Source organism: Acinonyx jubatus, chromosome A1 (genome assembly GCF_027475565.1).
Source record: "Acinonyx jubatus isolate Ajub_Pintada_27869175 chromosome A1, VMU_Ajub_asm_v1.0, whole genome shotgun sequence".
NCBI lineage: Eukaryota > Metazoa > Chordata > Mammalia > Carnivora > Felidae > Acinonyx > Acinonyx jubatus.
The window spans coordinates 155,344,710-155,364,183 of NC_069380.1; the positions used below are offsets into that span (position 1 = coordinate 155,344,710).

The 19,474-nt window shown below is 35.6% G+C and overlaps 1 protein-coding gene across 2 annotated transcripts in view; it reads left to right on the forward strand.

The window, feature by feature from the left end:
- ARSK (arylsulfatase family member K) overlaps positions 1-19,474 on the forward strand; it is a 45,411-nt gene that overhangs the window by 952 nt on the left and 24,985 nt on the right. For both annotated transcript variants that reach the window (XM_015065416.3, XM_015065421.3), the window contains exons 2-3: positions 4,994-5,123; positions 10,859-11,018. In XM_015065416.3, the coding sequence (XP_014920902.1) occupies positions 4,994-5,123; positions 10,859-11,018 (290 nt within the window). The remainder of the gene's footprint in view (positions 1-4,993; positions 5,124-10,858; positions 11,019-19,474) is intronic.

Here is a 19,474-nt window from a genome sequence, read left to right on the forward strand (position 1 = left end):
TAAAGTCACATAATCTGGATATGCCCGTAGGACTTGCTGAGAAAATTATTAAAAGTAATCTTTATGATTATCTAAATTTAGGGAACAGGCAATATTGGAGATTAACATGAAAGAGGTTTCTTAGAGAGTGCTCCCGAGATCAAAGGGAAAGGAAGAAAGAAGGATTGTATAGAGAAGTTTGAGTTCTGTTACTGTCTCAATAGAAGCCTCAGATGACTTTATGGGTAATTCTCAAACTAGTAAAATGTTTCAGAACTGTTTCCATTTGGGGTGAGGGGATCCAGGGCCTTATACCCTCATGTTGGATGGCCATTAGTTGTGCGCTGCTCCCGGAAAGGGACATGATTTTGGTCCAGGCAACTGTCTTTAGCAGCAGCAATCTTTCTTTCCTAAAGGGAATTTGAGTGGTGTATCACAGAATTCTAGAAACTTCCAAAGATGACAAATATTTTTTTCCACTATACTATGAATACATAGGTTTTTATATATTTGTGTTTAAATCCTTTGCATTCATTATACTTACTAATGTTCAAACTGTCCTATATTTGGTTTGTGAAAGACACTTCAGGTTGTTCCTGAGTCCTTTTGACCCATTCATAATAATCTTTAGCAGCTTCCTTTGATAGACTTCCACATCCTTCTTGTGTATTTCCTGTACTATCTTGTGTGTAGAGACTAGAATCCAGGTGTTCCCATTTTTCATTGCTTTCAGACCTTTCCAGTGGACAGATCTAGAAAGTATATGTATTTATTTATTTTTAATTAAAAAATTTTAACGTTTATTTATTATTGAGAGACAGAGAGACAGACCATGAGCAGGGGAGGGGCAGAGAGAGGAGGAGACACAAAATCCGAAGCAGGCTTCAGGCTCTGAGCTGTCAGCACAGAGCCCAATGTGGGGCTCAAATTCACCAACCTCAAGATCATGACCTAAGCCGAAGTTGGACGCTTAACCGACTGAGCCACCCAGGTGCCCCGAAAGTATATGTATTTAATTTGATTTTTGCACTTATATCTGTTTTATACTATTTTGGTTTCTAACTACATTAATGTAATTGTTTACTTTATTAAATATATGTATATGTTATATATACTTATACATATTTTATACACATTTGGGTAAAAATATATAATATATAAGCATATACATAGTATCTAGGGCTCCAATCACCCTTACTCTAGATCACTAGTAGGGGAAAGGTTTAATGCCAGGAGAGACAATCCAAAAGACCAGACAAGTTTCTGCAAAGCAAGCAGAAGGAAGGAAATAATAGCAGAAATTAATGAGTTAAAGAGTATTATAACAATAGAGAAAAACAATGAAACCAAAAGTTGATTTACTGAAAATATCAACAAAATTGACAAACCTTTGGCTAAACTGACCTAGAAAAAAAGAGACAAGACCTGACTTACTAAAATCAGGAAGAAAAAGAGGGAATATTACCTTACAGAAATAAAGAATTATCAGGGAATACTGTGAACAACTGTACGTTAACAAATTAGATAATTTAGATGAAATGAACAAATTTCCAGAAAGGCACAAACTACTGAAAGTAACTCAAAAATAAAAACAATCTGACAGACCTATAACAAGTAAAGAGATTGAGTTGGTGATTTTAAGACACCCACAAAGAAAAGCTCAGACCCAAATGGCTTCACTGGTTAATTCAACCAAACATTTTAAGAAGAATTAATACTGGGGCACCTGGATGGCTCAGTCAGTTGGGTGTCTGACTTTGGCTCAGGTCAGTTTGTGAGTTCAAGCCCCATGTTGGGCTCTGTGCTGACAGCTCAGAGCCTGGAGCCTGCTTCGGATTCTGTGTCTCCCTGTCTCTCTCTGCCCCTTCCCCACTCATGCTCTGTCTCTCAAAAATAAATAAAAATGTTAAAAATATTTTTAAAAATAAAAAATAAAGAAGAATTAATACTAATTCTTTTTAAACTCTTCCAAAAAACAGAAGAATGCTTCCAAATTATTTCTATGAGATCAGTGTGTTGCTGATTTCAAAGCCAGACAAATACATCACAAGAAAACTACAGACTAATATATCTTCTTAATATAGAAGCTCCACAACAAAAATACTAGCAAGTCAGGGGTGCCTGGGTGGCTCAGTCTATTAAGTGTCTGACTCTTTATTTCAGCTCAGGTCATGGTCTCACAGTTGTGAGATCGAGCCCCACATAGGGCTCCACACTGGGCGTGGACCCTGCTTAGGATTCTTTCTCTCCCTCTACTGCTCGCTCTTTATTGCTGTCTAACTAAAAATAAAATACTACAATTTGTTTAAAAAACACTAGCTAGTCAAATTTAGCAATATACATAAAGCATTATATACCATAACCAAATGGGATTTACCCCCAGAATGTAAGGTTGGTTTAATATCTGAAAATCAGTTGTTTTATAATACACCATGTTAATTGAATAAAGGGCAAAAGCCGCTGATCATGTCAGTAAATACAGAAAGAACACTTGACAAAATTCAACAACGCTTCATGATGAAAGCACTCAACCAACTAGAAATAGAATATTCTTGACCTGTAAAGAGCATCTGCAAAGACACCATAGCTCTAATCACCTTAAACACATTCCATATTAGAAACTTCCCCAAATGGGTCAGTTATCCTTTCCCCCTCTTGCCCATCCCCACCACTCTACACTTTCAATACAGATGAAGTCCTTGTGCCAATCACAGAAATGCACAAAGAAATCACTAACACGGATTTTAATATGATGCATGAATTACTGGTAAACTGCAGTAGTCATCTGCAGTGGTAGTTACACCAGTTTAAACGGTGCCTACAGAACTTGGAGTCCTCAATCTTTGAATTATATAGCATCACAGTGCTTCTGCCATGTGATCTCCTGCTCCAGTCCTCCCACCAGATTAGTCTGGATTTGTCTAGATTCCAAGAAGTGACCACAAATGGTTGTTATCCCCTATGTCCAAAAGATTATAAGAATAAAACATGTAGGCATTTCGGATTTCTGAAGATAAGTTTCTAAGAATTTAAATTTGTGGATTTAAAGAAATTCTTATGAGGGAAGAATATACACTTTTATCTTGGGCCTCCTCATTCATCGTTCAGGAAATCAGCAGTTATTTACTTAGAATTCAATGATACTCCTGTTGGAAGTGGTTCTTTATTTCAAGATACAAGTATGCTCTAATTTTTTACATCTAAAAAAAAAAAATGAACTTTAATCCCCCATTCTCCTATAGCCAATAGTCCATTTCCTGACATCCATCCTATTTTTCTGTTCACCTTTGCAAAATCACTTCTCAGAAGAGTTTTATTTACCTGCTGTCTCACCTTCCATTCTCTTCCCCATTCTAGTTTAGCTGGCTGTTCCTACCACTTAAAGTGCCCTTCAGATCACCACCTGTCTCCATACAACCAATACCACTGTGCACTTTCTGGCCTTATTTTAGGTAGCCTCTCAACACGGTTGACATTACCTCTTTCTTGACACACTGTTTTCTCTTGGTTTTCTTGGTCTTATATCATCTCCCTCCCTCTTTGGCCATTCTTTGTTTCCCACCTCCTCTTATTTGGGAATCCCCAGGGTTCCTTGCTTTCCTCCTTTTCACTTTTTTCCTAAAAGCTTTCATTCAGTAACATCATTTTCAATACCATGAATATGCTTAAGATTCCCAAGTTTATTTCACCAGAGTAGACTTTCCAAGCTCCAGATTCCTCTCTGTAACCAACAGCCTACTTTATATACCCATTTGGAAATTTCAGACATATCAAGGGTTTATGTATATCCCATATTTGGATGAACTCATTTTTAAAACTGTATGTTTACTTATAATCATAGTGAAAATATATAATAAATACAACTCCAGGCCTAAAATATTCTTTTTTCTGTCTTTGCTCTTTACCAAGAAGATTTCTTCAATTCCAAAATGCATAACACCTCTTCTACTCTTCATGCTTATTTATCCACAGTGGCCAAGACATCTTCACTTATGTCCAGCCTAAAGAATTGCTGGACTTTTCTCATTCTTTAGGTCTTGCACTTCCCAGGGAAACTTTCCCTGTTCACTCCATTTAAAATATATATCCCTCATTATTCTGTATCTTGGGTTTTTTTTTTTTTTTTCAAAGCACATATCACAATTTGTAATTTTTTTTTAAGTTTACTTATTTTGAGAGAGAGAGAGGGAGAGAGGACGAGTGGAGGAGGGGCAGAGAGATGGAGAGAGAGAGAGAGAGAGAGAGAGAGAATCCCAAGCAGGCTCCACAGTTAGTACAGAGCCCAATGTGGGGTTCAAATTCATGAACCATGAGATCATGATCTGAGCCAAAGTCAAATGCTTAACCGACTGAGCCACCCAGGTGCCCCCACAATTTATAATTATTAATGGTTTGTTTACCAGTATATTTTTTGCTTCTCCCACTAAACCATAAGCTTCAAGGGCCAGGGACTCTGTTTCTTTTCACCATTCAATTTCCAGATCTTTCACAGTACCTGGCACACAGTAAATGCTGAGTAAATATTTATTCCATCAATCCATCATGCCCCAAAAGAACTTTCCAGAGAGTCCTTTATTATATTCAAATGAATCTGAGTACAACACTAAATTCTTAATATTATGATACTAGTAACACTATGCTTGGTTTATCTTTTTTTTTTTTTAATTTTTTTTTAACGTTTATTTATTTTTGAGACAGAGAGAGACAGAGCATGAACAGGGGAGGGGCAGAGAGAGAGGGAGACACAGAATCTGAAACAGGCTCCAGGCTCTGAGCAGTCAGCACAGAGCCCGACGCGGGGCTCGAACTCACGGACGTGAGATCATGACCTGAGCCAAAGTCAGATGCTTAACCGACCGAGCCACCCAGGCGCCCCTGCTTGGTTTATCTTTTGAGGATCCTTAGGATCATATTGAAGTCTTTTGCTTACTTGTGAATTTTATGGTTAAAATTAAAGGAAATAATTTTATTCTTTTCTAACACAATCAGTATTAATTAAATTTCTTTATTCCAGGATGGAAGGCTGACATTTTATCCAGAAAGTCAGGTAGTGAAACTTCCTTTTATCAACTTCATGAAAGCACATGGCACCTCCTTTCTGAATGCTTACACAAACTCTCCAATCTGTTGCCCATCACGTGCAGGTATGAACACACTCAAGATTAATGGAAGTGGCCACACACATAAAAATGTTCTCACAATTTAAAAGATTATGCCCAAAAGTAGTATAGTAAGTTATATTTTTCATCTAATTAAATTTTTTTTTAACTTAACTGATGTGTATTTTAAGGTATGTATTGAGGTTATTGGAATTCCTGATTTATTTTTCAGGAGTAGTAATTTTTATTATCCAAAGTGGTGTTGAGTTCATGTGTTACTGTTTCATTTCCTTATGATTGGTGACTAAGAATCTCTGGACTATCCAAGCAAGTGAGGAAATACTCCTATTTCCTAGAAAAGTTGTATCTTTAAGAAAATTTTCAGTAAGAATAGAGGGGGTTGGGAGGGACTTCAGAGCATACACAAAGTAGTTAGAATTTTCATACATCAGGTTTCTCTGAATTTTTCCATATTATTTCAGATTACAGACTGTTTCTCTTTAGTCTCAATTCACTTCTATCCCAAATATATTTGTTCACTTTTATTATCGTAATTTAACAAATAAGCATAGTTTTAATGGCAAAATGTCAGCAGTATTAATCCATGAATAATGGAGAAGCAGGGGAAAATGTCTTTTTTTTTTTTTAATTGTCTATTCTCTGATAGAGTTGTTTTCCTTCCCACCTTTCTAATGTTTAGTCGTTTGCTTTGGGGTACACAAAACACATGCAACTGTTTGCATCTGTCAGGACATTCCTGACATGATCTTCTCTGTGATTTGAGTCCCAAATCACTTCACGTTCACTGCCAGCACAATCACCTATGTAATTACCAGTGATTAAAAGAAACCCAGATTAAAGGAAACCCAGTACTCTAAATGATATTTCAGTGAAGGCCCAGGTATATTAAAACACTTTTGTATGTTTTTTTTTTTTTTTTTCTCTATTGAGCAAGTGGAATGAGCAATGGACTAGGGTGAGGTGTTGTCCTAGATTCTAATCTTCAGTGGGCCAAGAAAGTCACTTAGTTTCCTTATCTACAAAAGGTTGTATATGCTGTGTACCTCACAGGGTTGTTCCCAGCATCAAATAATGAATAAAATGGCAATTAATGAACTCTAAAGGTTTCAGAAATGTTAGCTGATGCTTTTCCTAAAAGAACTATATTTTGAAGAGTTTGAACACAGAGAAGGAACAATAGTAATACAAACTAATGTTTGTTGCATTCTTACCCTGTGCCTGCCAATATTCTAAGTGCCTTACATGTCTTAATTTATACAATAATAACATTTCCATGAAGTAGATATTGTTACTACCTCCTTTTTGCATATGAAAACAAAAGTACTAAAAGGTTAAGTAGCTTGTCAAAGGTCACTCAGTCATTGGCATTATTGAGATTCAAACCCAGGTAACCCTCATCCCACTTCTCAAAAAGAAAGCATTGTGTAGGATGAGAACAGAAAGCTTATTTAACCCTACCGTGTGTACACAAAAATGGTAAGAGAAAAGGATTTTCCCCCCAGTTTTGAGATAATTGACATATAACATTGTATTAATTAAGGTGTATACAATATAACAACTTCATATATGTATATATTGTGAAATGATTATCATAATAAGTGTCATTAATATTCATCACCTCCTATAATTAAGAAGTTTTCTTTTGATGAGATCTGTTAACACCAATTCTCTTAGCAACTTTTAAATATCCAGTATTGTTAGCTGTAGTTGCCATGCTATACATTATATCCCCAGAACTTACTTATTACTGTGAATTTGTACATGTTTACCACTTTCATGCATTTTCCCATCCCCACCCCTACTTTTGACCATCATAGTCTTTTATGTTTCTATTTGTTCCATCTTTTTAGATTCCACATATATGTAAGATCATACACTACTTGTTTTTCTCTGTATGACTTCTTTCACTTAACACAATGAACTAAAGTTCCATCTATATTGTTGAAAAAGACAGTGTTTCCTTTTTTCATGACTAATATTTCTCTCTGTATATATGTAATATATATATATACATATATATAAGGTAGATATAGATATAGATACATGGCATTTATGCATTCATCTATCAATGGACACTTAGGTTGCTTCCATGTCTTGACTATTATGAATAGTGCTCCAATGAACATAGGGGTACAGACATCTTTTTGAGATAATGATTTTCTCCTTTGGGTATATATACCTAGAAGTGGGGACTGCAGGACTGTATGGTACTTCTAGTTCTAATGTTCCTGAGGAACCTCCATACTGTTTTCTACAGTGGCCTCATCAATTTACATTTCCAACAACATTGCACAGGGTTCTCTTGTCTCCACATCTTCACCATGACTTGTTATCTCTTGTTATTTTTGGCAGTCATTCTAACAGGGGTGACGTAATACCTCATTGTGGTCTTGATTTGCATTTCCCTGATGATTACTGATACTGAGCCTATTTTCATGTAGCTGGTTGACCATTTCTAGGTCTTTGTAAAACTATTCATTTCCCTGTGCCCATTTTTTAATCTCTTTTTTTTTTTTTTTTTTTGCTATTCAGTTATATGAGTTCTTTTTATATTTTGGATATTAATTATCAGATCTATGATTTGCAAATATTTTCTCCCATTCCACAGATCGCCTTTTCATTTTGTTGATGGTTTCCTTTGCTGTGCAGAAGCTTTCAAGTTTAACATAGTTCCACTTGTTGATATTACCTGTTTTGCCTTTGCTTTTAGTGTGAAATGCAAAAAAATTATTGTCAATTCTGATGTCAAGGAGCTTGCCCCCTGTTTTCTTCTAGTAGTTTCATGGTTTCAAGTCTTACTTTCAGTGTTTAATCCATTTTGAGTTTATTTTGTGTATGGCGTAAGACAAGGGTCCAGTTTTCCCATCACAATTTATTGAAGAGACGGTCCTTTCCCTATTATATATTCTTGGCTCCTTTATTTTAAATTAATTGAATTATGTGGGTGGGCTTATTTCTGGGCTCTCTATTCTGTTTCATTGATCTGTGTGTCTGTTTTTATGCCAACATGTTTTTTTCATGGTTATACCTTTGTAATATAGTTTGAAATTGAGAACTGCAATGTTTCCAGCTTTAGTCTTCTTTCTCAAGATTGCTTTGGCTATTTGGTGTCTTATGTGGTTCCATACAAATTTTAGCATTGTTTATTCTATTTCTGGGAAAAATGCCATTAGAATTTTGATAAGGATTGCCTTGAATCTGTAGGTTGCATTGGGTGGTACAGACGTTTTAATAATATCAATTCTTCCTATCTGTGAGCACAGAACATCTTTCCATTTATTTGTGTCTTCAGTTTCTTTCATCAGTGTCTTACAGTTTTTAGGTTACAGATCTTTTCCTCCTTGGTTAAAGTTTTTCTAGGTAATGTATTCTTTTTGATGCAATTATACGTGGGATTGTTTTAACTTCTCTGATAGTCTATCATTAGTATATAGAAATGTAAGTGATTTTTGTATATTGATTTTGTATCCTGCAACTTTACTAAATGCATTGAATAGTTACAACAGTTTCTTGGTGGAATCTTTGGAGTCATATATATATATATATATATATATATATATATATATCATCTGCAAATAGAGACTGTTTTACCTCTTACAATTTGGATGCCTTCTATTTCTTCTTCTTGCCTAATCACTCTATCTAGGATTTCTACTATGTTGAATAAGAATTGTGAGAGTAGGCATCCTTGTCTTGTTTCTGATCTTAGAAGAAAAACTTTCAGCTTTTCACCACTAAATATAATGTTAGCTGTGGACTTGCCATACGTGGATTTTATTATATTGAGCTACGTTCATTCTATACCCAGTTTGTTGAGAGTTTTTATCATGAATGAATATTCAATTTTGTCAGATGCTTTCTCTGCATCTATTGAGATGAGCATATGATTTTTATCCTTCATTTTGTTAATGTGGTATATTATGTTGATTGATTTACAGATGTTGAATCATCTTTGCATCCCTGGAATAAATCCCAGTTGATCATGGCATATGACCCTTCTAATGTATTGTTGAAATAAGTTTGCTGATATTTTGTAGATGATTTTACACTATGTTCATCAGGAATATTGGCCTGTCATTTTCTTCTTTTGTGGTGGCCTCCTCTGGTTTTGGTATCAGGGTAATGTTGGCATCATAAAATGAGTGTGGAAGTGTTTCTTCCTCTTCTCTTTTTTAGAAGAGTTTGGAGAAAGGGATTGGTATTAGTTCTTCTATAAATGTTTGGTAGAATTCACCAGTAAAGCTTTCTGGTCCTGGACTTTTCTTTGTTGGGAGGCATTTGATTACTGATTCTATCTCCTTATTCATAATTGGTCTTTTGGATTTTCTATATCTTCATGATTCAGTCTTGGTAGGTTGTATACTTATAGGAATATATCACTTCTAAGTCTTCCAATTTATTGGCATATAATTGTCCGTAGTGGCCTTATAATTGTTTATATTTCTGTGTCATCAGTTGTAACTTCTCTTTCATTTCTGATTGTATTCATTTCAGTCGTCTCTTTTCCTGGTAGGTCTAGCTAAATGTTTATCTTTTTGTTTTATCGATCTTTTGTTTATTGACCTAAATGTTTATCTTAATTTTATTGATCTTTTCCATTTCCTTTTTTAGTATCTATTTTATTTATCTTCACTCTAATCTCTGTTATTTCCTTTCTTCTAATGTTGGGCTTAGTTTGTTCTTTTTCTAGTTCCTAGAGATATAAAGTTAGGTTGTTTATTTGAGCTCTTTTTTCTTAATGTAGGCATTTAACTCCTACGAACTTCCCTCTTAGAATGCTTTTTCTGCATGCCATTAGTTTTGATATTTTGTTGCATTTTCATTTGTCTCAAGATATTGTTTAATTTCTCTTTTGACTTCTTCTTTGATGCATTGGTTGTTCAGTAGCATGTGGTTTAATCTTCACATCTTTGTGAATTTTCTGATTTTCTTCTTATAAATGACTTCCAGTTTCATACCTTTGTGGTCAGAAAAGATGCTTGACATTTCACCTTCTAAGTTTATTGACTTTTTTGTGGTCTATCATATGATCTGTCCTAGAGAATGTTCCACATGCACTTAATAAGAGTGTATATTCTGTTGCTTTTAGATGGAATGTTCTGTAAATGTCTTTTAAGTCCATCTGGCCTAATGTGTAATTCTTAAGTCCAGTGCTACTTTATTGATTTTCTGTCTGGATGATCCATACATTGTTGAAACTGGTGCATTGAAGTCCCTGCTCTTATTGTATTTCTGCCTATTTCTCCCTGTAGGTCTGTTAATACTTGAAAAAGGATTTATTGGTTACAATCATAGTTGTAGAAATTAAGAACAAAGACATAGTACACTTAAATTTTTCATAGAAAGACAGTACATAGACAAGGATGGGGGAAAATCCATCATGATGTTGGAAAAAGATCTATACTTCAATTGAGTGACTTGGAAAATAAATACTTAGTGATTACTTTTATGATTGAAAGAAGACTTTATAGTCCAACAGGCCTTATACATAATTCCAGCTGTATTTGCCTTAAACAACTTAACCTGTAAGCCTTAGACACTCACCTGTAAAATGGAAATAGTAACTCCTTGCAGAATTCTCCACTTGATAATATGAGGTAACAACCAGAGATGTTATGCAAAGCACCTAATACAGGTTATGTCTGACTCCACAGCATGAGCTCTAAAGTAGTAGATTCTTTCTCTTGCTATAATTGTCTTAATAATTAAAACAAATCAATAAGCTTTACACCAGTCCCAATTTCTTTGTTTCCCCCCAGCAATGTGGAGTGGCCTCTTCACTCACTTAACAGAATCATGGAATAACTTTAAGGGCCTAGATCCAAATTATACAACATGGATGGATATCATGCGGAAGCATGGCTACCGAACACAAAAGTTTGGAAAACTGGACTACACTTCAGGACATCACTCCATTAGGTAAAAAAAATATATAACAAAATAATCTAATATGCTACCCTCTGCTATAGCACATACATGTACTCTTTTTTGACTTTCGTTTTTTTATTTTTCTACAAAGGTGAAAGTAAATCTCTTAATCCCTTGATTGTGTTAATTTGGCTAATATTTCACCTTTCTTTAATCTTCTTAAAATATTAAAGTTGCTAATACGCTAGTAATTTTGTTTTTCTTAAACAGCAAAGGTCTTTAAAATTGTTTAGTCCAAAATTTATTCTGAGTTTTTGTTATACAATGTCTACTTTCTTATTCACTTTACAATCGTTTTTAAAGACCATAATCTTCTTGGTACTTGCTTTTGTCAGTTATCTCCAATGTCAGCTTATTATAACTTTTTTTTTTTTCCATTTTATTAAGTCCTTAAAAACCAGGTGGCCAAGCATAGTGGGTAAGATCAGAGATCTGGAATCGGATTCCCTACTTATAAATCTTGGTTTCTTTGTTTACTGCTGACCTCTAGTAGTACAATCTTGGGAACATTATCTAAGCTAACTTAACTTTAATTTCTTTATTGTGAGGATTAAATGGAATGAGATCTGCAGAGAAAAAAAGGCTAACACAGCAGATTTGAGGTGGCTATCCTTAGAAAGGCCTGCTTTCAAGAATGGCCCTTGGCTTATATCTGGTAACTTGAATTTCAGGAGTATTCCCTCTATTCCCTGATAAAAGTGACTTATTATGTACCTAGAGTGTAAAATGTGATTTGTGCTGAACACCTGCTTTCCCTCTGAGAGTCTGGGGTTTTGGTATGTGGTAGGCAGAGGGTGATCGGCCTCAATAACAACTTGGGTACTAATGAGCTTCCCTGATAGACAACACTTCACATGCATTGTCATGTTTGATGCTGGATGAATTAAGTGTGCTCTTTGTGACTCTACTTGGAAACTTGTAAGTGGTTTGCTATGGACTTACCCTAAATACCTTTTCCCTTTGCTGATTTTGCTTTGTGTCCTTTCACTATAATAAATCATAGCCATGTGAACAACTACATGCTGAGTCCTGTGAATCCTCCTAGTGAACTTGGGTATGATCTTAGAGTCTTCCAACACTGTGACCCCTGGCATAAATACCTATTAAAGGCTTAGAGCAGTACCTCTTGCCTAACAGGTGCTAATTGAGGATTATGGCAGTGGTAGTAGTGATGATGATCATTCTAATGATTATGGTAAGAACCAGAAAATAAATTAAATAAAATAATAGTGAATGTAGTGAGGTAAATAGTGTTACCCAAAACTTCATGTCCCCCTGGAACTTCAGAATGTGACCTTATTTGGAAATAGATCCTGTTTACAGATGCAATTAATTAACGGTTCAAGATGAAGTCATCTTGAATTTAAAAGTGAGCCCTACATCCGATGACTAGTGTTCTCATTAGAAAAGAAAAGGACATAAATACACACAGAAGGCAGTGTGAATGAAGATGGAAGCAGAGACTGGGATGATCACAGCTATAAACCACAGAAGAGGAAAAAAAAAAGGAATAATTCTTCCCAAGAGCCTTCAGAGGGAGCATGGCCCAGCCAATACCTTGATTTATGATTTCTAGCCTCTAGAACTGTGAGAAAATAAGTTTGTTGTTTTAAGCCACACTTTTTGCAGTAATTTGCTACTGCAGCCCTAGGAAACTAATACAATGAGTTTTGGGTAAACAGATACTAAAATAGAATAATCTGAGTATTATTAGTCTTGCTCTTCTGGGTAATGTCAAATTTCTTTCCTTTTCTGTCCTCCAAAATCTGAAAGATACCCATCCTGAAAACCCAGAAGGGACCCTCACATCTCCTCCCCACCTCTGTCTTGTAATCCATCACCAGATGTTGTCAGCTCTACTTCTAAAATAGATCTCCAGCTTATTCACTTACAATCTCTACCAAGCCACTAGCCTCTCCTGCCTAAAATATTGAAGTGGCCCTCTAACGTTTCCCCTATCTCACCCTTTTGTAGGCAGCCAGAGTGATCTTTTTAAAATAAACATCTGATCGAGTGACTTATCCGCTTAAAATCTTTCAGTGTTTTGTTTTTTTTTTCCTCTGTAAGTAGGCTAAAATCCCAAATCCACAACATGGTTTGTAAGACCTTACATGATCCAGTCCCTGCATGCCTCCTGTCTCATTTCATACCTCATGCTCTCCTCCTCAGTATGCAGTTGCTCCTTCATTTCTTTCACGTGTCTTCACTAGCTCTGGACCACCGCACAAGTCTGTGCACAAAGCTCTTCCCCCACTCTGTCCAGTAATGCGGCAGAAGAAAAGGGTGGAAGCAGAGGTAAATGTAGTGGAAGGAGCACAGACTTTGAGTCCCACCAGAACTGTTAAACCTCCAACTTCCCTGCCTATCATCCTTGTGACCATGGGAGAGTTACTTGACTTCTCTAAGTGTCAATGTGCTTCTCTGAAAACTGGAATTAATAATAAACACCTGAGTGCACCCCGCTGGCTCGGTTGGTGGAGCATGTGACTCTTGATCTCATGGTCATGAGTTTGAGCCCCATGTTGGGTATAGAGATTACTAACAAACTTTTTTAAATCTTAAAAAAATAATAATAATACCTACCTCATTGGATGATTAGGGTTTTAAATGAGTTAATATAAGAGATCATGTAAAAAGATTAAATAAGGGTGGGGGGGGGGGTGCCTGGGTGGCTCCGTCAGTTAAGCATCCAACTTTGGTCATAATCTCACTGTTCATGAGTTCTAGCCCCCGCATCTGGCTCTGCACTGAGAACTTGAAGCCTGGAGCCTGCTTCGGATTGTCTGTCTCTCTCTCTCTTCCCCTCCCCCTCTGTGTACACACATGCATATGCTCTCTGTCTCAAAAATAAATAAAACATTAAAAAATTTTTTAAAAAGATGCAATGAGGTAATATGAAGTATTTAACAATGCCTGGCACAGAATAAGTGTTTAATCAAGAGGAAAATTATTATTATAAAAATGGCTTAACTAGAATTATAGTTTAATATTTACATAATGCCGCCTTTTTTCTAAAGTGTGTTGCACTGCTAATTATTTGGTACAGGTTCACAAATTTCTTTTTAAAATTCTTCTACTTTCTAGAAAGTAAGCTTAATCCAAAGTAAAATGTAACTATTCTTATTATCCTATCCTATTGTCCTCTTGTTTTCTCAGTTTCCTCAGCCAATCCCATAATAAAAAGAATCTAAGATTGAATGCCTCATACTCCCTGTAACTATCATTCTGTATGTGACACAGTTAAAATATGATCTTAATTTTACTCCTCAGTGGGATAATAAAGACCCTGTTTCTCTTTTTCATTGCTTTATCCCCACTGCCAATATGGTGCCAGTGCATTGTAGGCACAGAATTAATTGTTGAAAGGAATGAGATAGAAAGTTACATTGATCTATCTATAGCTTATTATTTGATAAACATTGATGTTTTGTTTAAATTATGGTTTAAAATCAGTAAAAGGAAAAGAGCCACTTCACTGTTGATATTTAGGACATCAAAGATGGTTTCCAGTAAAATGATTGCTTGTAGCTAATTTTCATATCTCACCAGAGCTTAGAAAATTGAAATAACCTCTCAGGATTATTTGTGTTAGTGCTGTATGTACCCACACAGTCATTTTGCTGACAGATAGGTCAAAGTAGCTGTTAATAGCATATCTGCAAAAGTTATATGAATTATGCTACATTATCTTTTATATTTTCCATTCCATTTTAAAAATTGGTCTCAGAAAAAAAAGTCTCTCAATGTCAAATTTAATAGGGGTATTTACTATTTTGATAGACTGACTCTCAAAGTCAAAACTTGTTTTTATAACTCTGCTGCCTTTCCCACTGAAATTGGCCATTTTTTAACCTACTTGTATTTTCAGGCAGCATTACAAATTTCTTTAGTTTATTACTACAGTATCCCATCTTTCTTTTTTAAGCATCAAGTAATACTTTCTTCTTGTATCAGTTTAGGAACACTAGTCCAGCTATGTGTCCCTTCTGTATATAATATACTACACCATCCTGGGATCTTTAAAGGCTTCACACTTGTATCTTCCAGATAACTGTTAAACAAGTAGTGGTGGTAGTACTCATTAAGATTCTACTTACTAATTATAAGACTTTATGCAAGTTATGTATCTCCTTAACACCCCTCACATTGTATGTATTATACCTATAATACGTTTGATTAAGTTCAAATATGCTGTATCTTATTAGCAACTGAACTGAAACATTTGTATTTAATTCATAGGGTGTTTTGGTAATTTTTACTATCAGGTAAAACTGTTTGCCAGTATATTCTCAATATCAAACACAGTGATTCTCAACCAAGGGCAGTTTTGACACCCACTTTCCAAACAGAAATCAGGGTAGGGGCAGAGAGAGAGAATCCCATGCCCTGTCAGTGCAGAGCCCAGCATGGGGCTCAATCCCACAAACCATGAGATCATGATGTGAGTGAAACCGAGAGACAGATGCTTAACTAACTGAGCCACCCAGGAACCCCAGACTCTATTTTTAAATGATGGGAGTAGAGTAGTGATCAAAACACAAAAATCTCTAAACTCGTGGAACTTACATTCTAAAGGCATCACAAGCCAATTTAAATAAGCTGCTGTCTTCTCTTTCCTAGCTAAAAGTTTAAAAGTTTAAAACCTAAAATCAAATCCTCTATTATCTTACTACTACTGAAATTTATCTACATTCTCAATTCATGTAACTTCATGTTTTTCTGAAGCCAAGTCAGAATAGGCAATTTTCACTCCTCTGAAACAAATGAAAAATAAAGTCCTACTTCCAAAATGAGAGACTCGCTTTGCAAAATTCTTAAGCTTGAACCTCTTGGCAAACAGCAAAGTGAAGCAAATCATGAGCTGATGACATCACCCTTCCTGTGAAGCTTTCAGATCAGAAGCACAGACTTTCTCAACAGAATCAGAGCGACTAAGAAGGAAGAGATAGAACTCAGAATAGCAACTGTAGAGCCCTCTCTCAGCCCCTTTCAATTCTGTAGCCTAGTGGTAAGCATGTGTATATCTCATTCATATCCACTATTATTTTATAATCTAAGATCACATATATCTTTACATTGGTTTTCTCCATATCAAAGAAGTGTTTTATTCTCATAACGGAGAAAGGCATCTATTCCTTTGGTCATCTTAGAAGCCTTTGTAGAACCCACACTACCACTACCACCATCTTATTATCTTTAATGAAATTTACTATCTAGAACACCTTGCATTATTCTGGATGCATTCCCAGATTAATTTATGATAATGGAAGAGTCTTCTGATGACTAACTGGGCTGAGGCAGCTCCTAGAGCTATCTTCAGAATGCTATCTACCATAACTCCTAGATCAGTTTCTTGAAACACTAGTGATACCTCTGAGCCTACAACTTCATTACTGTTCTTGGATTTTTTCCTATTTAATTACTAAATTTTAATGCACTATGTATTTAGCTGCCTGTAATGAAGTTTATATCTCCTACTTTGGCCAGCGTTAGCCATTCGTGGAAATTTATCTCAATCTATTTGAGAAGAGCCTAAAGCTCTCTAATAATGTGGAGATTTAACTTTTCTTTTTTTTTTTTTTTTTTTCAACGTTTATTTTTTTTGGGACAGAGAGAGACAGAGCATGAACGGGGGAGGGGCAGAGAGAGAGGGAGACACAGAATCGGAAACAGGCTCCAGGCTCTGAGCCATCAGCCCAGAGCCTGACGCGGGGCTCGAACTCACGGACCGCGAGATCGTGACCTGGCTGAAGTCAGACGCTTAACCGACTGCGCCACCCAGGCGCCCCGAGATTTAACTTTTCAATTTAACATTAGCATTAGCCAGATATGACCTAGCTGGAGAGACTCAAAATAAGGAGGTTAAAAAAAAAAAAAAAAGCCTAGATAACTAAAGTACAGGCAAAATATGTTGTCTTCTGTTTAAAAGAGGAAGTGATCACATTCAAATGTTTTTTCAGGGGATGGGAATAAAGGCTGTAAAGTACTGTATTTAATTTATCTCTGAAATTGCAATTTATCTAACTATTGATTACAAAATTCTGTTTAGTTTAATTGGCAATACTTTTAATAGTGTATATGTGTATATAGACACACACATACACACATAAACAGTATAGTTTTAATAGCATTTTAAATTTAATAAACTCATAGAAGTAGAACATTACTAGACTAAAATGGACAGGAGGGAGAAACTTCTGAACAAAGCCATCCAAGTAGGAAGGTACAAACCTTTTGGAGAACTTTGGATAAACCAGAATTCTTGCAGGGAAGCAATGAAAGGTAAGGCTTTCATATGTGAGAAAGTCTTCAGAAACAGGTTCAGGCAGCTGACAGAAAATAGCCTGCATGTTTCATCATCTGGTAAGCTAAATTTGAGAATCTCCATAAAGGTGCGGTTCTGTAAATAACAACAACAACTATTTTGGAATGGTTCTGTTTTTTTTCTTTTCATTCTTGAACAGATTTTTTGCTTGCTGATCAAGTCCCATGATTATTTTACATGAATTTTTTTGGAGTTCATGTAATTTCTTTTTTTTTATTATTTTTTTTAATGTTTATTTATTTTTGAGAGAGAGACAGAGCACAAGCAGGGGAGGGGCAGAAAGAGAGGGAGACACTCTATCCGAAGCAGGCTCCAGGCTCTGAGCTGTCAGCACAGAGCCCGATTCAGGGCTCGAACTCATGAACCATGAGGTCGTGACCTGAACCAAAGTCAGATGCTCAACTGACTGAACCATCCAGGTGCCCCTCATGTAATTTCTTGATTGATCTAATTTGTCATCTGTTCCAAGTTTCCTTGTGTTCCTTTAAGTATTTCCATCCTTCCAGTTGTCTTTTATATTGTCTACACTCTGTTGTAGTTAGCCATGAAAAATAGAGAATGTATTGACTATTTAGTATTATTAGTATAAAATGTGTTTAAAATAAAAACTGTAATTATGAAATTATTTAGAATATAAAGTACAGTATTATGTTAACATTATTAAATCAGTATTTCATGTTACATATAATAAATATTAATAAAAATAATACTATTTAGTGGCAAAAAAAATCTATAATTTTCATCTTATTTACAAATAGCTCTATGAATAAAAGATTAAGGAGCACTAGATACTTTGATTCCACCAAAAAAGTAAAATGGTTGGAATTAATAAAAGTAATCAATGAGAAAACATGCATATATTCAGCATTTAAATAACATATATTGGAAAGGAATGTTCCAACCTGAATTTGCCAGAGTTTATTCATTACACTAAAACAGACTGTTTTTTGAGCGTTCGTATATGTGAGGAAGATATATGACAGCCTTATAATAGTCCTTTAAGAGATGGTATGTGTATTTCTTACAAGTTTGAGAGAACATTTAATGGAAAGGAATATGGATTTCTTTTTCTTTTACAGAATATGTTAGGCTGATACCAAAATTTGCAAGGGGATTATTCACAATTGTAATGTTTTCGTTAAGGAGACTTATCTGAGATACATCTAGCTGTTTAAATCCCATCAGAAACAATAATTGTATGTGTGTGTGAGAGAGAGAGAAAAAGAGACCTCCATAGAACTCTTGAAGTCTGAGAGTTAATTATCTTAGGTAGCTGCAGGTTAGTCTAACCTCTCCAAATTCATCTTGAAGGAAAACAGTCATGTAATCAATTGTAGTGTGTCATATTTTTTCACATGTGATTGCTATGTTAATTAATCCCGTGCTACCTGCAGACGGACTGTATCCAGTGCTGCAGCATAATTTGGCATACTGGCACAGAAAACCTGCACAGCAATGGCACACATGTACATTTCTGCAAAAATTTGTTGGTATTGTGTTAGGGCTTTCTTTTTCCATGCATACTGGAGGATATTTTATTGTTAAAAAGAATTAACCAAACTGCTAATTGGATAGTGCATTTAGCCGTCACCTTGTTTCTGGAACTGAACCAAGGTAGTCCATTGATGGGCTACTGAAGATACTATTTTGATTATCCTGTCTAAAAACTGAGAAGTTTTTGCATAAAAGAATTCTTAGACTGGTATGTAGAACAACACATCTCAAACTTTAATATGCATACAAATCACCTGGGCATCATGTTAAATATCCTTTTTGATTCATTGAGTCTGGGAGGGACATGAAATTCTGCATCTGTATCAAGCTCCCAGGTGATGCTGATGCTGTTGGTCCATAGACCACTTTGGAGTAGTGAGGATATAAAGAACTGGACCTCAGGTAGAGGATGGACAAGTTATAACATATTGTGAATGCCTTTATCAGAAACATGATAATTTTGTGTCCCTTTGTCCACTCATGTGAGATTGAATGTGAAAAAAGCAAATAACATCTTACTGTTATGGCAGTACTTTTGACCTCGTGGACCCCCCCAACAGCCCTTCAGGGTTTCTGGGATCTGCTAGGTCTCTGCAGGGTCTCTGGGATCAGCTGTAAATACCCTGTG